Source organism: Strigops habroptila, chromosome W (assembly GCF_004027225.2).
Source record: "Strigops habroptila isolate Jane chromosome W, bStrHab1.2.pri, whole genome shotgun sequence".
NCBI classification, from domain to species: Eukaryota; Metazoa; Chordata; class Aves; order Psittaciformes; family Psittacidae; genus Strigops; species Strigops habroptila.
The window spans coordinates 19,176,981-19,197,599 of NC_044301.2; the positions used below are offsets into that span (position 1 = coordinate 19,176,981).

Consider the following 20,619-nt stretch of genomic DNA (forward strand, 5'->3'; position numbering starts at 1 on the left):
CTCCTGAGTTGGTTGGGTTTCTTTTTTTTGGGGGGGGGGGGGGAAGAGGAAGATGTTTTCAAATGAAGACTGTTAGCAGGAAAGCGGAGCCCTCACACAGCCCTGCACATCCTGAATCCCACATCCCAAATCCCACATCCCTGTGCCTGATGGGAGCATGGGTGGCTGGGCAGGGTGCTGCACCCTTCCCACTGCCCAGGGCCTGGCCCAGGCACACAGCTCTGGGTGCTTCTGCCAGGGCTGTTTCACAGGATCTTGGAAATCCTCATCCTGTATTCCTTCCACTGAAGACACCTTCTCTTCTGATGTCTGGATGTACAATTCTCTGGGCTCTCCTGGTGGCACAGGCCCACTTGTGCAGGGCAGAGGGTGCCTGGAAATGCAGTTCCCCATGCACTGGCCAGGGTGTGGAACACGAAGTGCCACAGGTGCCTGTTCCTACAAAGCAGTTAAGAGTGCAGGAAGCAAACAAGCCTTGTCTAAGTGGGAGAAGGAACTCATTAAGCATTTATCTTGAGTAGTTTCATTCGTAACTTGGCACCAAGTGCTCCATGGGATAACAAGTTTAAAACACTTAGGATTTTTCTAGAAGAAACCTTCCCAGCAGAGAGGCGCAGGCGACTCCAGCTCCTGCTAAATTTAACACGTTGGGAAAGGCAAAGGAAATAAATCTTCCCTCTAGCTCTCTAGAAGCAGCCGAGCGGCGAGGGTGTGTGGGTGTGTAAAAAACTCTGCAACTTCTCCCGCGACTGCTGAGCCACCCGCGATCCGCACCAGGCCGTGAGCTGTTCCCAATGCGGGCGGCTCAACCCGCCTGCGCGGTATCTGCGCGCTGCGGACTGGCCAATGAGCCAGCGCCGGCCGGGGGCGGGGTACGGGCGGGTTTGGGCGGCTGCGCGCGGTTCCGCGCCGCTCCGCGCAGCGAGTCCGGTCCGCAGCTCGGCAGTCCGCGTTTTGCGGGCGGCCGCTGTATTTCCCGGGCCGTCCATGGCTCGGTGCTGTTGGCTCGCTCTCCGTCTAATCGGCGCAGGCTGCGCGGGGCTCCCTACGGGATCAGAGCGCTCCCCCGTCGGGACTCCACTCCTCACATCTTCCTGCTGGGACTCAGTTACATTTCCAGACAAGCCTGGCTTTATTATGTGTGTCTGCACTGCAGCCCCAGCAGCAAGATCAGGAGGAGGAAAAGGAGCCAGGACAAAGAAAAGAGAGGGAGGCTGGCGAGAGCTAAAGAAAATAAAAACCCAGGGCAGCAGTGGCAGCAATGAAGGCAAGAGCGGTGCTACCTTCCAGCGAATAACCCATGGAGGCAGCTAGCGGCCCCGGCATCGATGCAAAGAAGCATTTGCCTTGTTCCGCGAAGTGCGTGCGTGCAGGGGAAGGCGGCGGCGAGCGCGGCCGGCCGCGGGGAGCCCACCCACCCGCCAGCCCAGCTCCAGCTCCGCACCGCGCCCGGCCGGCCGCCCCCCGGCTCCCGCGGCCAGCCTAAAAAGGGACTCGCCGCCCTCCCCGGGCAGCGGCGGGGAGAGGAAGGGACAGAGGCGGCCGGGGGCGAGCGAGCGAGCGGGCGGGCGGGCGGAGAGGGAAGGAGGGAGGGAGAGAGGGAAGGAGGGGGGTGCCGAGTGCGGCCGGGGGAGGATTTAGGAAAATCGCAGCAACAAGGTCGCACCCCTAGAGCGCTGGGGCTCGTCGCGGGTTGAGACACTGAGTTCTCCCTGCGCGCCCTCCCGCACCCCAGCGGCAGGGACCCCGCGCAGGGCTCCGCGGGTTTTTACTTCCCTTTCCTTCTTTTTTTTTCCTTTTAATTTTATTATTATTCCGAAAGTGCGAGCCGGACTGAGAGCCGCAGGGCGCCTGCAAACTTTAAAGAGAACAAAAAGGCGGGTGGGGGCGCGGGCCGGGTTCGCTTTGCGTTGGTAGAGTTTGCACATCTGAGGAGGGAGAAGGAAGGGAAAAACCCCAAAGCAACAAAGGGAAAAAAAAAAATTGCAACTGTGATTTTTTTTTTCTTTTTCTTTTTTTTCCCCGGGGGGAAGGTGCCCGAGGGGGTGGAAAGAGGAGTTGAACTTGCCGCATTGCAACAGGCAAAAGAAGTGAGAGAAAAAAAAAAAATCAAATAATCGATCCCGCTGCTGCTGCTTCGCCTCGCAAAGTTTGGAGGGGGGGGGGGAAGAGGGGAAGAGAGAGAAGGCAGAGAGAGGAAGGGAAGGCAGGGACGGGAGGAAGACGAAGAGGAGGAGGACGAGCCCCGGCGCCCGGACATGTCCAGGAGGAAGCAAGCCAAGCCCCGCTCGGTGAAAGGTAAGGCATCTTCCGCCAGCCCCGGGCATCCGCCGCCGCATCCGCTGCCTCGACGCGGCCAATCAGGGCCGGGTCCCGGCTTGGCGGGGATTGCAAATTCCCCCCCCCCATACGGGCTGGTGGTGGCGGAGTCCCTTGGAACGGGTGGATGTCCCGTGTGGGAAGCGCTCCCGCCGCCCGGTCCGGGGGGGGGGTACGAGTGTGAGTACCGCGGCGCCGGCCGATACTCGCTGGCGACACGTGTCGCGATAATTGCTGAAAGAAGCCGGTAGCATCTTTGAGGCGGGGAGGGAGGAAAGTTTGGCGGTGATGCTCGGGGGCGGCGGCGCATCAGTGGGCTGGGGAAGGGGGGAATGGAGCCCACTCGTGTTTTAGCTGGTTAGCTCGGAATTAATGTTTCTTTATGATTGGGAATAAGAGCGCCGTCTGTTTCCTCCTGCTGTCCAATGTGTGTAAGGGTGGTGAAAGAAGGGGAGAATTAAAACCGATTTGATAAATCGGGTTTGAAAACTTGCTTGGGCTTGAAGAAACAATAGCCAAATTTAGGAAGAGCTGCATGACTAAAGGTTGAACATGAAACTTCACATATTCTTCACCATCCACAGCTAAGGAATGTTTAAAACCTGCTTACCTCCATAAGAAAACAGCTGCTGGTGAAACAAACGTAAAGGGAGGGCTGGGACCAGCCCCGTGCCGTACCACACGCCTTGCCAGCTTTTTGACTTTTAAGTGACTGGATGCGAGAGGGAAGGCGTGATTTCGGAAGCCTTTCGCTCCCAGCCACGAGGAGGTTAGCTGGTGTAGGGTAAGATTTTATTGTCCTTTGCACAAAGCAGAAGTCACAAACTCAGTGGTCCGGGGGCTTTGTTGTAGAAGCACAAAAGGATCATAACTTCAGATGGCCAAAAGATGAAACAAAAAGTGTTCATAATTAAATAACTTGGGGGTGGGCGAAATTAGTGGGCAGTTAACGGACCAGATAAAGCACAAATTGAAACCTCATCCAGGGCCATTTTAGATTATTTGTGGAATATCTGCTGTTTAGCAGATGATTGTGATGTAAGTTGTATGTGCTTCAAATGTTTATGAAGTTTTTGTAAAGTCAGTCTTTCATACCAAACCCTTCAACATTTTTCCCCCAGACTAACGGTATGGTTCAGCATTGTGCTGTGGGGCAGGTTTGCAGCGTGGCGGTGTGACCCTCCGCAATCCCGGGCAATCTCTGCTAAAGGAGCTACTTCAGTAATTGGTAGATGAATGTTACAGTCTGTGGGCAGAAGAAAGGGCAGAGCTGGAGCTATTTCTAGGGGATGCTCTGAAATACATTGTTTGAAACAAAAAGGATCACAGTTTGAGAACAGCAGTGCAGGCCTCGAGTCATGACTTCCCTTGAGTGAGGGGATCATGTTTAGTGGCCAGGCCTCTGGAGTTTAAAATATTTTTCTGTGCTAAAGTGTCACATTTAACATTCAGGAAATAGTTCTATGCCAGTGAAAACTGTGTTTGCTCTAGAAACCCAGTTAGTAAACATTGACATCTCCTGCCATAATAACATTAAATATTTACTGTTTATGAGTCAGTTGTTTTCTACCTTTTCAGGCAGCAATATCTCTTGCAAGTGGTTGATACTTTATAATGAAATTTTAATCCTAATTCTAATACAGAACTGATCACTATTTACAGGAACATTTTTAAGAATCAAAGCAGGTAACTTACTGGCAAGTCATAGCTAAGAAACATTATCCCTGTAATGTAGAAATATCTAGAAGGTCTTTGCAACAGTGAGCTGGGGGAAGCCCAGTTGTTAAAGATTCTAAATATTTCTGCTAGTCTCTAGGCACAAAAAAATGCATTTTCAGCTTCAGCATAAACTGTCTGTAAATTACAGGTCTTAGCACGAGCTGACCAAACAGGGAGTCTAAGGAATGAGCTGAATCTGGGTGAAATTTTGGATAATAGGAGGCAAGTCATCTCTGTATGCAGGATAAATAATTTCTGCCTTTTTTTATATTCATCCATATTGCCTGCTTTTAGAAAGTCCGTCATATACATTTTGTGCTGGCAACCCAGTAGATTGCCACAGTACACGTTTCCATGGAAATAATTGAGATGTAATAAATAAAGGCACTCTGAGGTCACAGATTTCCCAATTCAACTGAGAAGAAAACAAGCATAAATTATGTGGATATATGTGTAGCATTTAGGACTTAAAATAATTTACTATTATTCTCTTTTCCATGTATTTATTTCACTTTGCATAGCAGCTTTGCTATTTATTAACCACTACTGAGATTTGAGCATCCTTTTTCATTCATAGAATCAGTGTGTGCCTGTGATGAAAGGGGTTATTCTGCATGCAAAAGGCAAGTTGCCTGCATTAACTGGGAGCAATGCTGACTTTAAAGAAGTGACCGACTTTGGCAGAAGTACCAGATGTTGACAACTCTTAGATACTGTTACTTAAAATGAACTAGAACTGGATGCCAGCAAGGCTGCAGGGCATGTGGCCCCTGTGCTGTATTATCAGGTCTCAGGTTCAGCCTGGCAGAAACTTGCAGTAATTCCTGCAGCTGTAACTCCAGCAGTAGCTGTGGACTTTCCCCTGATGTTGGATTTATGATTTGCAATACAATATGTTGATTTGTTTTGACCATTAGTTTGTGCACACTTGAAGATATTAACCTCGTAGCTGGTGGTTGGGGACAAATTTCTACTTGGCTTAGAGGAAGGTTGTTTCAGATTGATGAGGATGGAGTGAAAGTAGGAGGGGTTGAGTCTTTGTTGGCTTACAAAATACACACTTCAGTGACAGTGTGGTGGTAGCAGTGATGGAGTAAAATGCTGGCCTGTTCTGAAGCTTTACTCCACATCACAGACAAAGCCTGTGAAAGTAATTTTCCTCAGCATAGACCCTGCTTTTGCCCTGCTGCCAGTAACCTCATCTGCAGAGGGCTTTTCCAGTTGCCTGTAAGGAAGAGTTGTACCTTACTCTGTGCATTAAAACCACGTGGTCCCGAACCCCAGAACCATAACATAGTTGTGGACATCAAAACATGCTGTCTGTCCCCCATTACAAGTGATGGGAAGTGATGTCAATACCAAAGTCCTTAAAAGTTTGCTGTGTGCTGCCAGCTCCGGGGAGCACCCAGCCAGCCGTGGGGGCTGGGGAAGGTGGGCGTTCATCATTCCTGTTGATTAAACTGGAGCTTCTCATGCTACAACTTGGGGCCTTTGGAAGCTGTTCTGGAAAGTGAAGTGCTGAGATGCTGGTAACTGTAACTCATAGGTTTCCAGCTCCATGTAATTGCAATTGAGGAATTACTCCACTGCACTTTGTGGGGACTGGGCTGGTGTTGTCACAAGGTTTTAAGCATCAGATGCACTTTGGTTGCTGAATTTGACAGTTCTGCAAATTGCTGTCAGCTTGCAAGGGTATTTTGTGCATAAATGTGCTAGTTGGTAATCAAACTGTTTTGCAAAAGAATGCACTAATTAATCCTAGATTTGTTATCCTACTTGAAGTTGCAGAATCGCTGTCAGTTGGCAAAAAATGCTGATAGAAACTTTTGATTCACACCTTACCTGCCTCATTTGTGTTAGTCAAGAAGAGAAAAGGAGGGTTGGTTGCTACTTTGTTATCTGCAAAGTAAATAAAAATATTTCAACCATTTGCTGAGTTCCAATTAGTTGATTGCTATGAATTATTTTCTTTAAAGGAATGCTGTTTTACCTATCTGCTAATACAAAAGTTTGATTTCGAATGTCTTGTGAAAAGCATTCTCTTTGTCTTGATTGATGTCAAGAATAAAAGCGTGATGGTAATATCCCTTTGAAGGCTATTGTATTGTCAGCTCTGGCTGACAGCAGGAGGCTCTCCTAGTGCTATAGATTAGTGCTGTGAAAACACCGACATTTTCTTTTTTATATTGCTGTTGTTCTGCTTGCAAAGTCAATTATACAATGTCAGAGCTCAGTTACAGAGTTGACTGTGGAAGTAATAATGTCTTTCATACTTGTCTTAAAGATATAATTTTCCTTTTTTCCCAGTTGATAGAGAAGAACCTGCAGGTACTGGAACAGTACATTCTACAAATTAAATTTTGACAAGTATAATCATAATTGCCAAATACAAGAGACTTGTATTATCCATTAATTTTACAGTTCATTCAAGTTTCAGTGGAATCTTATTGATACAGTGAAAGCAGCAACTAAAATTTATAAAACTCATATCAAATAAGATTACGCTCTTGATTGTTCTTTATCAAGTGTAGGTTTTGGGGGATTAGGAATAATTGGAGATGTTGGTGTTTCATTGTGAGGCTGGTGCCCTGAGAGTGTTTGAATCCGTGCAGTATTCCGAGTGCTGCCTTCAGGGATTAGCCTGCAGTGTTTAATTTTTGCCTGTGTATTTTGCTACAAGCCTAGTGGCGTTCTCCCCTGAACTCCACAAGTCCCATTTTCCTGCCTTTCCCTCCCTCCGATATGCCTTCCTGGATGGGATCTGGGTGGTATTTAAATGGTTTTACTGATTGAAACTCCTGCCTGTGTGCAAACACCTTTTAATTGTGGCCTGTTCCCATTGGTCTCAGCAAATATAACGAATAAATGTGGCCCAAAATTGAAAAGAGTGGGAAAGGTAACACAAAAGGCTTAAATATGAACAGGGAGAAAATAGAAATCTCATGTTTTTAGCAATGCTATGCCTAAAGCCATCAATGAAAAACAACTGCCATGTAACAGTAGTGGCTCTCTGAGAACGCCGCCTATTTTTATTCATCAAAAATATTTGTGTGCAATCAGTGCAAGTTAAAGCCCATCATTCACTGCTAAATTGCTTCAGATGACATGTGCAAAAAATAATCAGAAAGCTCTTGTTAGGACGTTAATTGTAGGATTTCTAAATTACTATTATAAACTAATAGAGTAACAAAAGATTCTGCAGTTACCAGTAATTTGTCAGGATTTATTTTGGTTTTCTTCAATAATTGAAAATTAATGTCTTGAAGTGAAAGCAGATGTTCATACCATCCTCTGAATTTGATATAAAAATCATAGAATCATAGAATCGTAAGGGTTGGAAAGGACCTTAAGATCATCTAGTTCCAACCCCCCTGCCATGGGCAGGGACACCTTGCCCTAAACCACGTGGCTCAAGGCTCTGTCCAACCTGGCCTTGAACACCGCCAGGGATGGAGCATCCACAACCTCCCTGGGCAACCCATTCCAGTGCTTCACCACCCTCACTGTAAAGAACTTCTTCCTTATATCTAATCTAAACTTCCCCTGTTTAAGTTTGAACCCATTACCCCTTGTCCTACCACTACAGTCCCTAAGGAAGAGTCCCTCCCCAGCATCTTTATAGGCCCCCTTCAGATACTGGAAGGCTGCTATGAGGTCACCACGCAGCCTTCTCTTCTCCAGGCTGAGCAGCCCCAACTCTCTCAGCCTGTCTTCATATGGGAGGTGCTCCAGCCCTCTTATCATCCTCGTGGCCCTCCTCTGGACTCACTCCAACAGCTCCATGTCCTTTTTATGTTGAGGACACCAGAACTGTACGCAGTACTCCAAGTGGGGTCTCACAAGAGCAGAGTAGAGGGGCAGGATCACCTCCTTCGACCTGCTGGTCACGCTTCTTTTGATGCAGCCCAGGATGCGGTTGGCTTTCTGGGCTGCAAGCGCACACTGCCGGCTCATGTTAAGCTTCTCGTCAACCAACACCCCCAAGTCCTTTTCTGCAGGGCTGCTCTGAATGATGTTTTGTAGATGCATTAAGCTTGTTTAAATACAAATGGTCTTATCATAGATGGGGCTTTGGCTTGGTTTTATCTACTGTTTGGTGCCAAATTAACTTTTAGGTTAAATCTGGGTAAATGGTTTCAGCCTGGTTAAATAAACTAAGCCAAGTACTTGGGGTGGCACCCAATGATCAGTTATTATAGGAAATGTTTTAATAAACCTTCCTCACCTGCTGGCTCTGTGAGTGATGATACTTTCTCCTACTGTAGAATTAACATTTACTTCTATTTTGATAAATGCACTCTGAATTGTTTACTTGGTTATTTTTACTGAACTAGTTAATTTATATCTTCACTCCCAATTGCAATTTGTGAAATCAGTTTTAGTTCATTACAACATTTGAAAAATGCAAATCACGTTTGTTTCTTTAAAAAAGAAGCAATCTCTTGGTCTCATGCATTAGTCTGCAATCTCTAAAAGATAATAAATTTCTTCATGTATTGTAATATTCTCTTAAACAAAAGATTATTAATTACCCACAATAATTGAACTGTCTTAGAAAAATGCCTACATCGACCCCTCATCACTCCATCAGTATTCTCTGTAAATGCCTCTGCAAAAGGATGGCTATTATGTTCCCTTGTATCCTAGTAAATGCATTGGAGTAATGAAATACTAATAATATAAAACCTATTACAGACTTCTGCTAAATCTTGACTGACAAATGGTGGTGGAGGGGAGGGTCTGGTTCTGGTGTGTGTGTTGGTGGATATGGGCTCAGAGGGTGTGGGTTGGAGCTGGAGCCAAGTGAGGACCAGCTCTTAGCTCTCAGTAGCATGTGCATTCAATGTACTTTTAGAGCCCAGAAGTAGATTCTTGTGCATTTTCTTTTCTGATGTCCATTAGTAAATGCAGAGAAGCTGGTTCCTTGTTCTCTTAGACAAATAAGGTGATGTGAGTTTTAAGTACTACATCTTCTTGACAACACCTAGATGTATATGTACGTGCAGCAGTGAATTATGGTGGTTTATCGGAGTTGCTTTATTCTAGGGAGTAGAAGGATGTGCAGAGACTAAATGGTCTCTTGTGACATTTCCAGCTACAGAAGGCTTGAGATTTGACCTCTTGCAATGGTTTGTTTTCTAAAATGCAAACAAAAGGACCCGATGGGGTTGGAAACTGGGCGATGCTGTTTGTAACAGGCTCATGAATCTCACTGTGGTACAGACAATTGGCGTATGGCATTAACTTTCCACCCTATGACTTATTTCAGATAGCACTGCAATACCCATCCGAATCTAGCGATAAGTAGCTTCATTATATTGTTTGCATTTGCTTAGAAAGAAAATATTTTCCTTTCTAGCCACAGATTAGGCAACAGAAGGACCAATTTGCAGAGCTTGTAAATGCCACTTGTTAATCATATGCAGTACAATTATTAATTTTTTTTCTTTTCCCCCTTGGATGCATTAAGTAAACTTTTTAGCTTTTTATGTAACTGAAATTTGCCCTTTTGTTACCCAGGCATGAATTATTTTTGAAATGTCATTACCCACCCTGCTGTGAGGTTTCTCTCTTCTGTTCATCCTAATTAAATAAAACATACTGTTGTTCGCCAGCCTTGTGTTGAAGTGAATTACCTGCCTGAAGGCTCGCGCCTGTGTCAGCCAGGCTTGTTGCAGCAGCAGAGCCGTTGACTAACACGTTTACTTTTAGATTTTAATTTTGAAAGGCTCAGTTTGTGCAGTGTGACAGGTGAATGGTGAATACTTTACAGGATTTTCAAGAGCTGAATGAACAGTAAAGGACTTATTGCTACCACAAGAGTGGCAAGTACAAATGTAAGGCAGCCTTTGTGGCAGAGGAGTGTTTCCTTTGCTGGATAAAGGCCACTCAGGAGACCTGAAGGGCTCACTTGAGTATGCTGGGGGTGAAATAATCTCAGTCATGGTCTCATTTAAACCCAACCTACCTGCACGTTCTCCTGGGCAATTTCTAGTGGGGTTGATCTTGGCTCTCTGTGTAGCATCACCCATAGTTGTGTTCTCCTTGAGTCTGGGACTGATAATGAAGGCTGCTTCAGAAGCATAACAGAGTTTCTTTACACATAAGTTATTTCCAGTTTGTATTAGAGAAAGTAAACAATGCGTTTGGGTTTTAAAGCGAAGCACAGGGAAAGGTCCCTGCTTATAGAGAAACGGTTTGTTTAGGCCTCTGATAGCGCTACAGAGAACACATTGCTCACTAGTGAAATCCTGTTATGAGTGAAAGTACAAGAGTTAACAGGTTGCTGTGCTCTAGTCTCTGTTGGCTCCTGCTAGGCTCTGGAGATTTGGTCAGATGGGGCCTAATTCTGCTTTCCAAATGTTAAAAAAAAAAATAAATAAAAATTACACAGAGGGCAAAAAGACAAGTCAATATGCATATCCTGGGAAAATCCTTAACCACTATTTTTACCCTCTCCAGTCCCAAGGCTAATAAAAATCCCTTTCTTTCCACATCTACCATTAAAATGTATGCCTCCCTTAGTTGTCTGCTGACTGTACAAGTTTAACCATTCAATTGATCAGACTTGCAAAAGCTGTTACTGAGCTTAGGTAGCATTTACCTACCAACACTTTAGAGATAGGAGTGAGGCTAACAAACAGGACTGGTACTTAAATTAGCAGCTCTGCTCATTTTTTGATGGTCCTCACCTGGCTGAGAAGAGGTTTTTCTGGGTTACTATTGAGGCAGGTTAGCCGAGCTTCTACCAGGTGATGATTGCTGGAACTGGCTTCATATGGTGGTGGGTTGAGTGGTGATGAAGATAATGTTGATAGAGACAGGTTTGCCTTGCTCTTTGAAAGGAGTATTGTAGAGATGAAGTCTTTTCCTGCGTGAGCATTTAGGACTTGCTTTTGTGGTTTCTGGGGTGGGTGCAATTTTTATCTCTTGGTACTAATTTGACTTGGATTGGGTGTTTAAGTGTAAGCCAGTGGTGTAAGTTCAGGCTCCCTGAATCTGCTGGAGAACTAATGGTGTTAATTGAGATTCCTGTTGATGTTAGAGAACTGTGAGTAGCCCTAGGCTTATGGGGTGAAATCTATGTTTTGTTTTAGTGGTAGTGCTTTTTACTGACTTTAGTGGTGATGGGGCTTTATTCTCATTTCTTGCATTGCAATTGAAAGAACAAGAGAAGCAAAGAGATTTGATGGAAATAGTCACTTGGCATCCAAAGCTGCAGAGGGTATCTTCTGCTGGCTCTGTGAGATTGCTGCTGGGGGAATTTCTAGGAAGAGCACTGGGAAGGTTCAAAGTGCAGAGGATGCAGTGGTGCTTTGGGAGTTCCCTGATGGCACTGCAGGAAACCCAAGAGGCCTGGATTGTGTTTAACATCTGTTAACTTAAGCAGGCACAGATTCATGTGAGCAAAATTGACTGTGATTCTGCATCCTTTCAATCTCCTGTCCCCAAAATTAGAAAACTAAAAGAAAGTAGAGAAAACACATGGTAGAAGGATGAACTTAATACTTGGAGAAGCAGAAATGCTAAACAGAAAGATGGAAATAAAATAGGAAAACTAGGAAGTCTGTTGCTGGCATTTGAGTATGGAGAGTGCATGATGATTAGATGCAAAGTTTTGATACAGAGGTTTACTTACCTGGAGCTGCATCTATGTTATTTTTAACTTTTAGTTTAAGACTGAGAGACGGAGCAGATCTGAAAAGCAACTCCATGGAAAAGGGTATGATTAAGCAGAAAAGAACACACTAGAAATGTAAAACACCTAAACAAGGTAGCCTTTCTGCTCTTACAGAATCATAGAATCGTTTAGGCTGGAAAAGACATTTAAGATCATCTAGTCCAACCATTAACCTAACACTGCCAAGTCCACCACTAAGCTATGTCCCTAAGTGCCACATCTACACGTGTTTTAAATACCTCCAGGGATGATGACTCAACAACTTCCCTGGGCAGCCCGTTCCAGTGTTTGACAACAGTGACAGTGCTTTCCTGTCTGGAGGAGTTTATTTGTTGTGGTTTATAGTTTTTTCTGTTCAATATAGTGAAATTTGAGGACAATTGTGATTGTAGTCATTGATTCTGGAAGTTTCCACTATTTTCTGATCATGGCAGCATCTGAACTTGGCCTGTGAGGGCTCCTAATTGATCAGGGTTTTGGAGGGATGAGGAGGTCAGGGTGGTAACTGGCAAAAGCAGGCTTTCAACACTTCTTATGTGAATGTGTGCAAATACATATCATATATGATGTGAGTTCACGTATACATGAAAGAGGAAGGTCTAGCAGGACAGGTAGTATCTTTTGTTAGACCAACTAACATGGTTGCAAAATGCAAGGAAGCTTTTCTGATGCACAAGCCTGCATCCTGTTCTGAAAAAAGCAGCAGCCTTCTGGCTGTTTTGCTTGATGGGTAAATGCAGCTTTGCTTTAATTCACTTATTCAAGCTCTTACTCAAATGCCTCTTGCTTCATTAGATTACTCACATGAGTAAAGATAGATTGGATTATATAGTAATGCCAAGCTTCTGTATTATTTATTCCTGAATTCTGTGGGTGCATTTCAGTCAGGTAATTTGCTTGTGGCCTCCTTTATTTCTAGGAAAATGGCATGCCCTGCCCTTCATAATTTCTTTGCTTTTACTGACCAGACTGTTCCCCCAGAGGGCATGTGGGACATGGCAGAGTATTAAAAATACTGGGATGGAGAACTAGAGAAGGAAGGCTGTGTGTGAATTGCACCTTATTTATGTTTATGCTAGATTTGTATGGTGTAAATGATGTTTTTCTGACAGTGATACCTTGTAGGGAATGTAGTAGGCAACTCTGGGTAAGAGAGTTGTTAGCTTGAGATAATTTTTTTTAAAGATAAAGTAGTACTTTGATTCTGAGCATCCTCTAGGAGTATGGTACAATATATTATTAGCCATTTTAAAATGAAAGTGAGTGTTTGCCTTCAGATTTTGTATTGAGTCTCGCCTAATGATCATGTATGAGTCTGCTGATTTGATTCCTTCATTTCAAGGATGTTTTCTTTCCTAATTTCTTTACTGCTTGATAACAGACAGGTGAGATTTGTTTTAAAGCTCCCATTTGGTTTATTTTGATTACTATTTTTGGTCCTAGATAAACACTCAACAGAGAGCTTCTGTTTTTATTCTTCTCAATATAAGTAAATTCAGTAATGAATCTGAACTTAAAGGTGAGGGTCTGGAGGAAAAAAACCAAAAAAACAAAAAACCAGAAAACCCCATAAACCCAAAGCCACCCCTGGGAAATACTTGGCAGAGCTGTGGTGTAACTGGCTTCCAGCACACCAAGGGATGCTGCAGAGTGGGAAGCTGCAGGCAGGAGCTGCCTGGCCCTGCGTGCAGAGCCCTGCCCGCAGAGCTGCCAGGCTGCACAGCTGGGTGTCCCTGGCTGCAGTGGGAGCTGCTGCTCCAGAGACATGAGGGGGACAAACCTCCTCTGGCAGAAAGATGCCACTTCAGTGGTGGGGGGCTGCTTGTGGTGTGCAGGCAGATCTCCCATGAGCGGGGTTTGCTGGATGCTCTGACACGCACCAGGAATTTTCCCAAAGACCAAATGCATATTTTCATAAAGAGCCATCTCAGCTATGATTTTTCTTCCTTGCCAGTGGGTCTGTATTCAAAATGTGTCTCCAAAGAAAATGCATAGAAAAATGAGCTTTTAATTTGTCACCTGCTGTCGAGCCACCCTGTTCTCCTTGAGATGCCAAGTTGTAAATGAGGTTTTTGTATCCCCATGCATGGCCATCCAAGAAATGTTCTATGTATTGTAGCTGTCAGTGGCACAGCTGAAGACATTGGACCAGTGGCTTAAAACCTGCTGCCGTCTGATTGGCATGAGCAAAGCCAATGCAGTGCAAAACCTGAGCAAACAAAAAGGCAGGTAAAGAAACTGTTGTCTCCAGAGGCTTGGGAGGTCCTGGCTGCCTCCAGAGCAGGGGCTGCTGGAAGCTTTCTGTCCAGCAGTGTTGAGGAAAAAGGAAGCAAAATTGTTTGTGCAGTCATTCAGAGTGCAGTTGGAAAACCTCCCTTTAAATTAACCTTTTAAAAAAAATGCAGTATTGGTTCTACAGATTTTATTTTTGAGAATAATGACTTGTCTGGCCACATGTCCTAAGGTGTCTTCCACTGTGTGTATTTGTTCTGAGCACAGGGGACAGCAGGTATCCCAGCTGACAAATATAGCTTGTCTCCTAGCAAACCTCAAACCACATAATGGAAGCTTATCTTGAGGTAGAAATCAAGAACTTTGATTTTTACTCTATGGACAGATGATGGTGGGTTGAAGGAAAACTAGCCCAACTGTGGGACTATAAGGGAAACTGGCTGTTCCCAGTGCCCCTCTGCTCAGGAGAGCAGCCGCTGCTGTTATTGCTGCCCTCGCCAGGTAGAGAAATGACTGTCATATTGAAGCAAATCCTTGAATCTGTTGTGGAGTGAAGGATGCAGAACCACCCAAGTACAGCCTGAAGAAGTTCACTAAAAGTGATGAAGAATAGACTCAAGTTGCACAACTGGTTGGTGTGCTCTCATGTTCTTGTGAGAATCAGGTGTTCCAGTGGAGGTGTGATCTGCAGGGAGTTCCGTGGTGTCCTGCTGTGGTGCTGGGTGCTACTCCTCATCCCTCTCTGGATGGGGATCCCAGCCGAGCCAGCAGCCATGCTTCAAAAGCAATGCAAAGCAGAGAGAGTTCATTGGTTCATGTTGCAGGAAGAGGAAAAGCACCCAGAGAATCAGAGTTTGGCCATCATCTTTCACTGCTCCTGTGCTGGTAGAAGTTGCTGGCAGCAGCCTTGTATGAGGCAGCATTGCTGGGAGAACAATTTTCTTCTCTAACTTGGTGGGAATAGTGCTACTAAGAAATTAAAATAACAAATCTCCCTTTTTCTTGAGGTACATATTCTGCTTCTAGCTTGCACCGTAGGCTGTATCACCATGGGGTATGTGTCACCAAGCAGGTGCTCCTGCTAACCCTGGCACTTAAACACCACCTGATCCTTTGGCAGGTGCTGGTCTGTCTCCCATGCTTGGATGACAGCAGAGATGATGGTAAATCCCAGCTCTTTTTGCTACTGTATACAGGCTTTTTTCTTATGGGTGAAGTTTGACTATGGTTGACTTAAGTACTGCTGTACCCTGTAACCTTATGCATAGGCTGGCTCTGCTGCCAAGAGCACCTGGTGTCCTTGGGCCCTCCCAGCTGGTGGCTGGCCTGGCCTTTAGTGTTGTGGCAGTGGTTTGTGCTTGTTTGCACTTTTATTTAGATTATTTCTGGTGTGGCAAATTTCGATGGCTTTCCCTGCTGGGAAGGACTATCTCTTCTCCACCATCTGCTTATTTTTAGTCATAGGAAGTAAAAGAAGTGGCTGTTTGCCAAGAAGAAAATAAAACAACAAATAAACCCCCTGAAGCAACCACAACATTGTACCTTTCCTTGCTCTTAAAAAAAAAAAATAAAATAATCCTTGTAAGTGTTAACTACCGATGTGGGGGGTGTGTGTTTGTTTTTTTTTTTTTTGTTTTGTGGTGGTTTGTTTTTTTTTTTTTTTTTTTTTTTGTTTTTAGTAGAAGCTTGTGATTCAGTGTTAAACCAATAGCACATCAAAGAATAAAATGGGGGGGGGAATGTTTCCTTGTGTGCTTTTCTAGTTATTAATCTTGTTCAGATTTGGGGAAAACACTGTGGTGTGAAAATATAAAGAAATGTCTCAAAGGAGTAAAAGACATCTTTAAATAGCTTGTGTAGTAGCATTGGATGGGCTGCAGTCTGGGCTCTTGAACAACCTTACTTTAAAATAATAATTAAAAAAAGCTTTAAATTTTATAAGTATTGTGTGTCTCTTTAACAGTACCTAACATATATTGTCTGTTCTGATGTTAACTCCCAGATGCAGAATTCCTAAGTTTGGGCTAATAGAAAATTTGGAGGATTCTTCATTATCTGAACCTCTTGAGAAATACCAAATATGTTCCAGTAAAAGTGGTATAGTACAACAGGGAGTCACACTGGCAGTTTATTGGAAAGTGTTTTCACTGTAGTTATGAAAACCATACAACTATTAAAATCCCCAAAACTGAAACCTTTGGGATTATTCATATACTTACAGTTAAGCGCATGCCTAAAGGTAGATCTATTCAGCATGCCATTTTTGACTTGTGTTTGAGTCCTACCTTGAGAATCATAGAATCATAGAATAGTTAGGGTTGGAAAGGACCTTAAGATCATCTAGTTCCAACCCCCCTGCCATGGGCAGGGACAACACGCACTAAACCATGTCACCTAAGACTCCGTCCAACCTGGCCTTGAACACTGCCAGGGATGGAGCATTCACAACTTCCTTGGGCAACCCATTCCAGTGCCTCACCACCCTCACAGTAAAGAACTTCCTTATATCTAACCTAAACTTCCCCTGTTTAAGTTTGAACCTGTTACCCCTTGTCCTATCGCTACAATCCGTAGTGAAGAGGCCCTCTCCAGCATCCTTGTAGGCCCCCTTCAGATAATGGAAGGCTGCTCTGAGGTCTCCACACAGCTTCAGGCTGAACAGCCCAACTTTCTCAGCCTGTTTTCATATAGGAGATGCTCCAGCCCCGTTATCATCCTCATGGCCCTCCTCTGGACTTGCTCCAACAGCTCCATGTCCTTCTTATGTTGAGGACACCAGAACTGCACACAGTACTCCAAGTGAGGTCTCACGAGAGCAGAGTAGAGGGGCAGGATCACCTCCTTTGACCTGCTGGTCATGCTTCTTTTGATGCAGCCCAGTATATGGTTGGCTTTCTGGGCTGTGAGTGCAAAGTGAAGCTGGCTCATGTTCAGTTTCTAATCAACCAACACCCCTAAATCCTTCTTTGCAGGGCTGCAGTGAATCTCTTCTCTGCCCAATCTGTAGCTGTGCCTGGGATTGCCCTGACCCAGGTGTAGGACCTTGCACTTTGCATTGTTGATCTTCATGAGGTTGGCATTGGCCAACCTCTCAAGCATGTCAAGGTCCCTCTGGATGGCATCCCTTCCCTCCAGTGTATCAACTGAACCCCACAGCTTGTTGTCGTCAGAAAACTTGCTGAGAGTGCATTAATCCCACTGTCCATGTCACCTACAAAGATGTTGAACAAGACAGGTCCCAACACCGATCCCTGAGGGACACCACTTGTTACCTGTCTTCAGTTGGACATTGATCTGTTGACCACAACTCTTTTTGTGCAGCCATCCAGCCAGTTCTTTACCCCCCGAGTGGTCCATCCATCAAATTGATGTCTCTCCAGTTTAGAGACAAGGATGTCATGTGGGACAGCGTTGAATGCTTTGCACAAGTCCAGGTAGATGACGTCAACTGCTTTGCCCCTCTCCATCAGTTCAGTAGCCCCATCATAGAAGGCCACCAAATTGGTCAGGCAGGATTTCCCCTTAGTGAAGCCATGTTGGCTGTCACCAACCACCTTGTTGTTTTTCATGTGCCTTAGCATGCTTTCCGTGAGTATCTGCTCCAAGATTTTGCCAGGCACGGAGGTGAGACTGACTGGTCTGTAGTTCCCTGTGTCTTCCGTTTTCACCACCTTGATAATGGGGGTTATATTTCCCTTTTTCCAGTCATCAGGAACTTCACCTGACTGCCATGACTTTTCAAATATCAGGAAAAACCCCAACTTAATCACTTAAGTTTTCTGTAGCCTTTTAATTCTGTGCTTACGTGGATGTAGCACGCTGGGCTGTGGCTCACACCAGAAGCACCCATGTTTACTATAAAGCAAATTATTGATAATAAAGAATGAAAAGTTTGCAAAATAGGCTGATACTACAGGCTGTTAGAAGAGACTCGGAGTCAGATTTCTCCCCTCCTGCCGTCTCTTCTGCCTCTCCTATAGCTCTGCGTGAATGCACATGAATCAATTTTATATTTCCTTCTCTCAATATTTTCCATCTTGTTTGTATGCAAGGAGGGTATAACATTTGTCCCTTGGAGAGTAGAGTGAATTTATTAAATGCTGCAAGACGCTGGATAGGTAAAAGTGAAATGGAACACCAATGTTACCATTCAGGTCATAATATTTGTGTTTGTTTTGTGGTTGTTTCTTCTTCCTATTCTAGAAGATGTTTTATAGAATAGAATTAACAGGGAAAACTAGAAAGCGATGCTTGCTTTATAGATGCGGTGTAGGGACTTTTGTCCTTGCCAGGCAATCCCTTGCAGAGAGAGGTGCTAGTTGCCTTTCTCTTCTGTCTGCAAAGTAGCAATAGTAACAGCTCTCTGTATTTCTTAGTTTCTCTCTTAAAAACTTCCTTTGGTTAAATACTTGTATGTGACTTTCTCTTGGAAAACACTGGCATGTTCCTCTAGGTGTATTGATATATCACCCTAAGGAGTTAGCACACCTATCCTTCTTATGAAACAAAATGCATTTTGTGTCTATGAAACTGTCTAAACAATTTGCTTTCAGCCAGAATTTGGAAATATGCAGGTTGTAGAGTATAACAAAAAAATGTTTTTGTCATGCTGCTTTACAGAAAATTCATTTGCACAAGTATAAATACGTGGGGGAATTTAATTTTAAAAACAGCCACTTTGTAGCAAAATATAATGCAGTACGTAAACTAATTTTAGACACTGCTTATTCTACTGTGTCCCATTAGTTGATGTTTACACAGCGCTTTGAAAATGTAAAGCACTATATAAGTGCTTATTATTGCTATATTATTATTATCCTCCCTCTTGAAAAAAGACCCTCTAGGGAGAGGGAGACTTGCTTTGCATTTCATCCGTAGTGCAGATCCCACAAGAAACATATGTTTTTGTTTTGGTTTTTACGTTCTGCTCTCCTCACTTTCACCCTTCTGGAAAAAAATAAGTATTGTGTTTAGAGATTACAGAGCTCTTAGTTTATGCTTGGTAACTACATCAATGAGAATATTATTTGAAGGCATATAAAAATCATAAAATAGCTTCTTATTCCGATCTGTGAAATATGATGAATCGCTGCCTGGCCTTGGCCCCTGCGCTTCATGGGTGCTGTGGAGGCAACTTGCCTAGCCTGAGAACCAAGGGATGAGCAGGAGCTGGTGGTGATGCCATCTGTTGGGTCCTCCTGCATGGCCTTTCTGCCACTGTGGACCCAAGGACAAAAAACAGAGTGAAGGAAGCACAGGGACAGTGCCAACAAAGCCTTAGAAGAATTTCCTTCCTATAGAGAGGGAGCACTACAAATTTTTCTGCCTTATCAGAACTGTTATTTTTCCTTGTAAAGAAAAATTCATCAATCCCTTGTCTTCTTTACACTCTTTTGACAGCAGCCTGTATCACTGCAGGAAAACGAGATTTCAGCTTAAGTAATTTTAACCCTATTTATCCCTTGAATCTTTATCATGAGAAGGACTTCTAGTGGGCAGTGTTAACCATTTACATCCTTGTCGTGGTTTAAGCCCACCCGGTAACTCAGAACCACGCAGCTGCTCGCTCACTTCCCCCCTTCTTCCTCCCCCCCCCCCCTCCTGGAGGGATGGGGAGGAGAATTGAAAGAATCTAACTCCCACAGTTTGAGATAAGAGCAGTCCAGTAACTAAGGTACCATACAAAACCACTACTGCTACCGCCAATAATAATAATGATAAGGGAAATAACAAGGGGAGAGGATACAATTGCTCACCAGCCGCCGACAGATACACAGCCTGACCCCAGCAGTGATCTCGATCTTCCAGGTAACTGCCCCCAGTTTATATACTGGGTATGATGTGCCATGGTATGGAATACCCCTTTGGCCAGTTTGGGTCAGGTGTCCTGTCTCTGCTTCCTCCCGGCTTCCCCTCCTCCCTGGCAGAGCATGAGGCTGAGGAAGTCCTTGGTCGTAGTAAAAGTTACTTAGCAACAACTAAAAACATCAGTGTTATCAGCATTGTTCCCAGGCTGAAAGTCAAAACCAGAGCACTGCACCAACTACTAAGAAGGAGAAAAAATGACTGCTATAGCTGAACCCAGGACAGTATCCACCCCTTATTCCATACCATTCACGACATGCTCAGATCCCACATTTTTCAATATACCATATTGCTTTTGTCTCATATATATCATTCCTTAGTCCATGGGCCAATCCCTATAAAGTTGCTGAATTCATCCAGTCCATGATGTCAGGCTCCATCTCTTGTAACAGTCTTTCAGGGCAGGAGGGACGGTGCGTGGTGTTGGGTTGTTGCCTGCTGATGACACCGCCAAACTCGTCTGGTCACTGCTGAGCTCATCTGGTTTCCTCAAAGTTCATTCTTTGTTGAGGTGATGATCGGAGGGAAGTCAGGGTCAGTTGCTGGTAACCTGAAGATATCTAGCTGGTGGGCTATAAAAGTGTTATATAGCGGGCAACAGCATACAATTGAGTTCATTGGCTGTTTTCTCCCAAAATTAAATCCCCTTGAGGTACACATCGGACTTCCCCATCTTCCCGCATTACCCACCAAGTATATCCAGGTCCCTGAGCAAAAGCAACCCCAGAAGTGGGTTTGCCTTTACCTGAAGCAGGAATAACCCAGACTGTCTTCCCTGAGAAATTCTTAATGTGCACTACAGG

At 44.5% G+C, this 20,619-nt stretch overlaps 1 protein-coding gene across 2 annotated transcripts in view; it reads left to right on the forward strand.

Annotated features, from left to right (window-relative positions):
* The first annotated feature begins 2,190 nt into the window (after positions 1–2,190).
* LOC115619077 (zinc finger protein 423-like) overlaps positions 2,191–20,619 on the forward strand; it is a 310,682-nt gene continuing 292,253 nt past the window's right edge. For both annotated transcript variants that reach the window (XM_030511106.1, XM_030511107.1), the window contains exon 1: positions 2,191–2,298. In XM_030511106.1, coding sequence (XP_030366966.1) covers positions 2,259–2,298 — 40 coding nt within the window. In that variant the 5' untranslated portion in view covers positions 2,191–2,258. The remainder of the gene's footprint in view (positions 2,299–20,619) is intronic.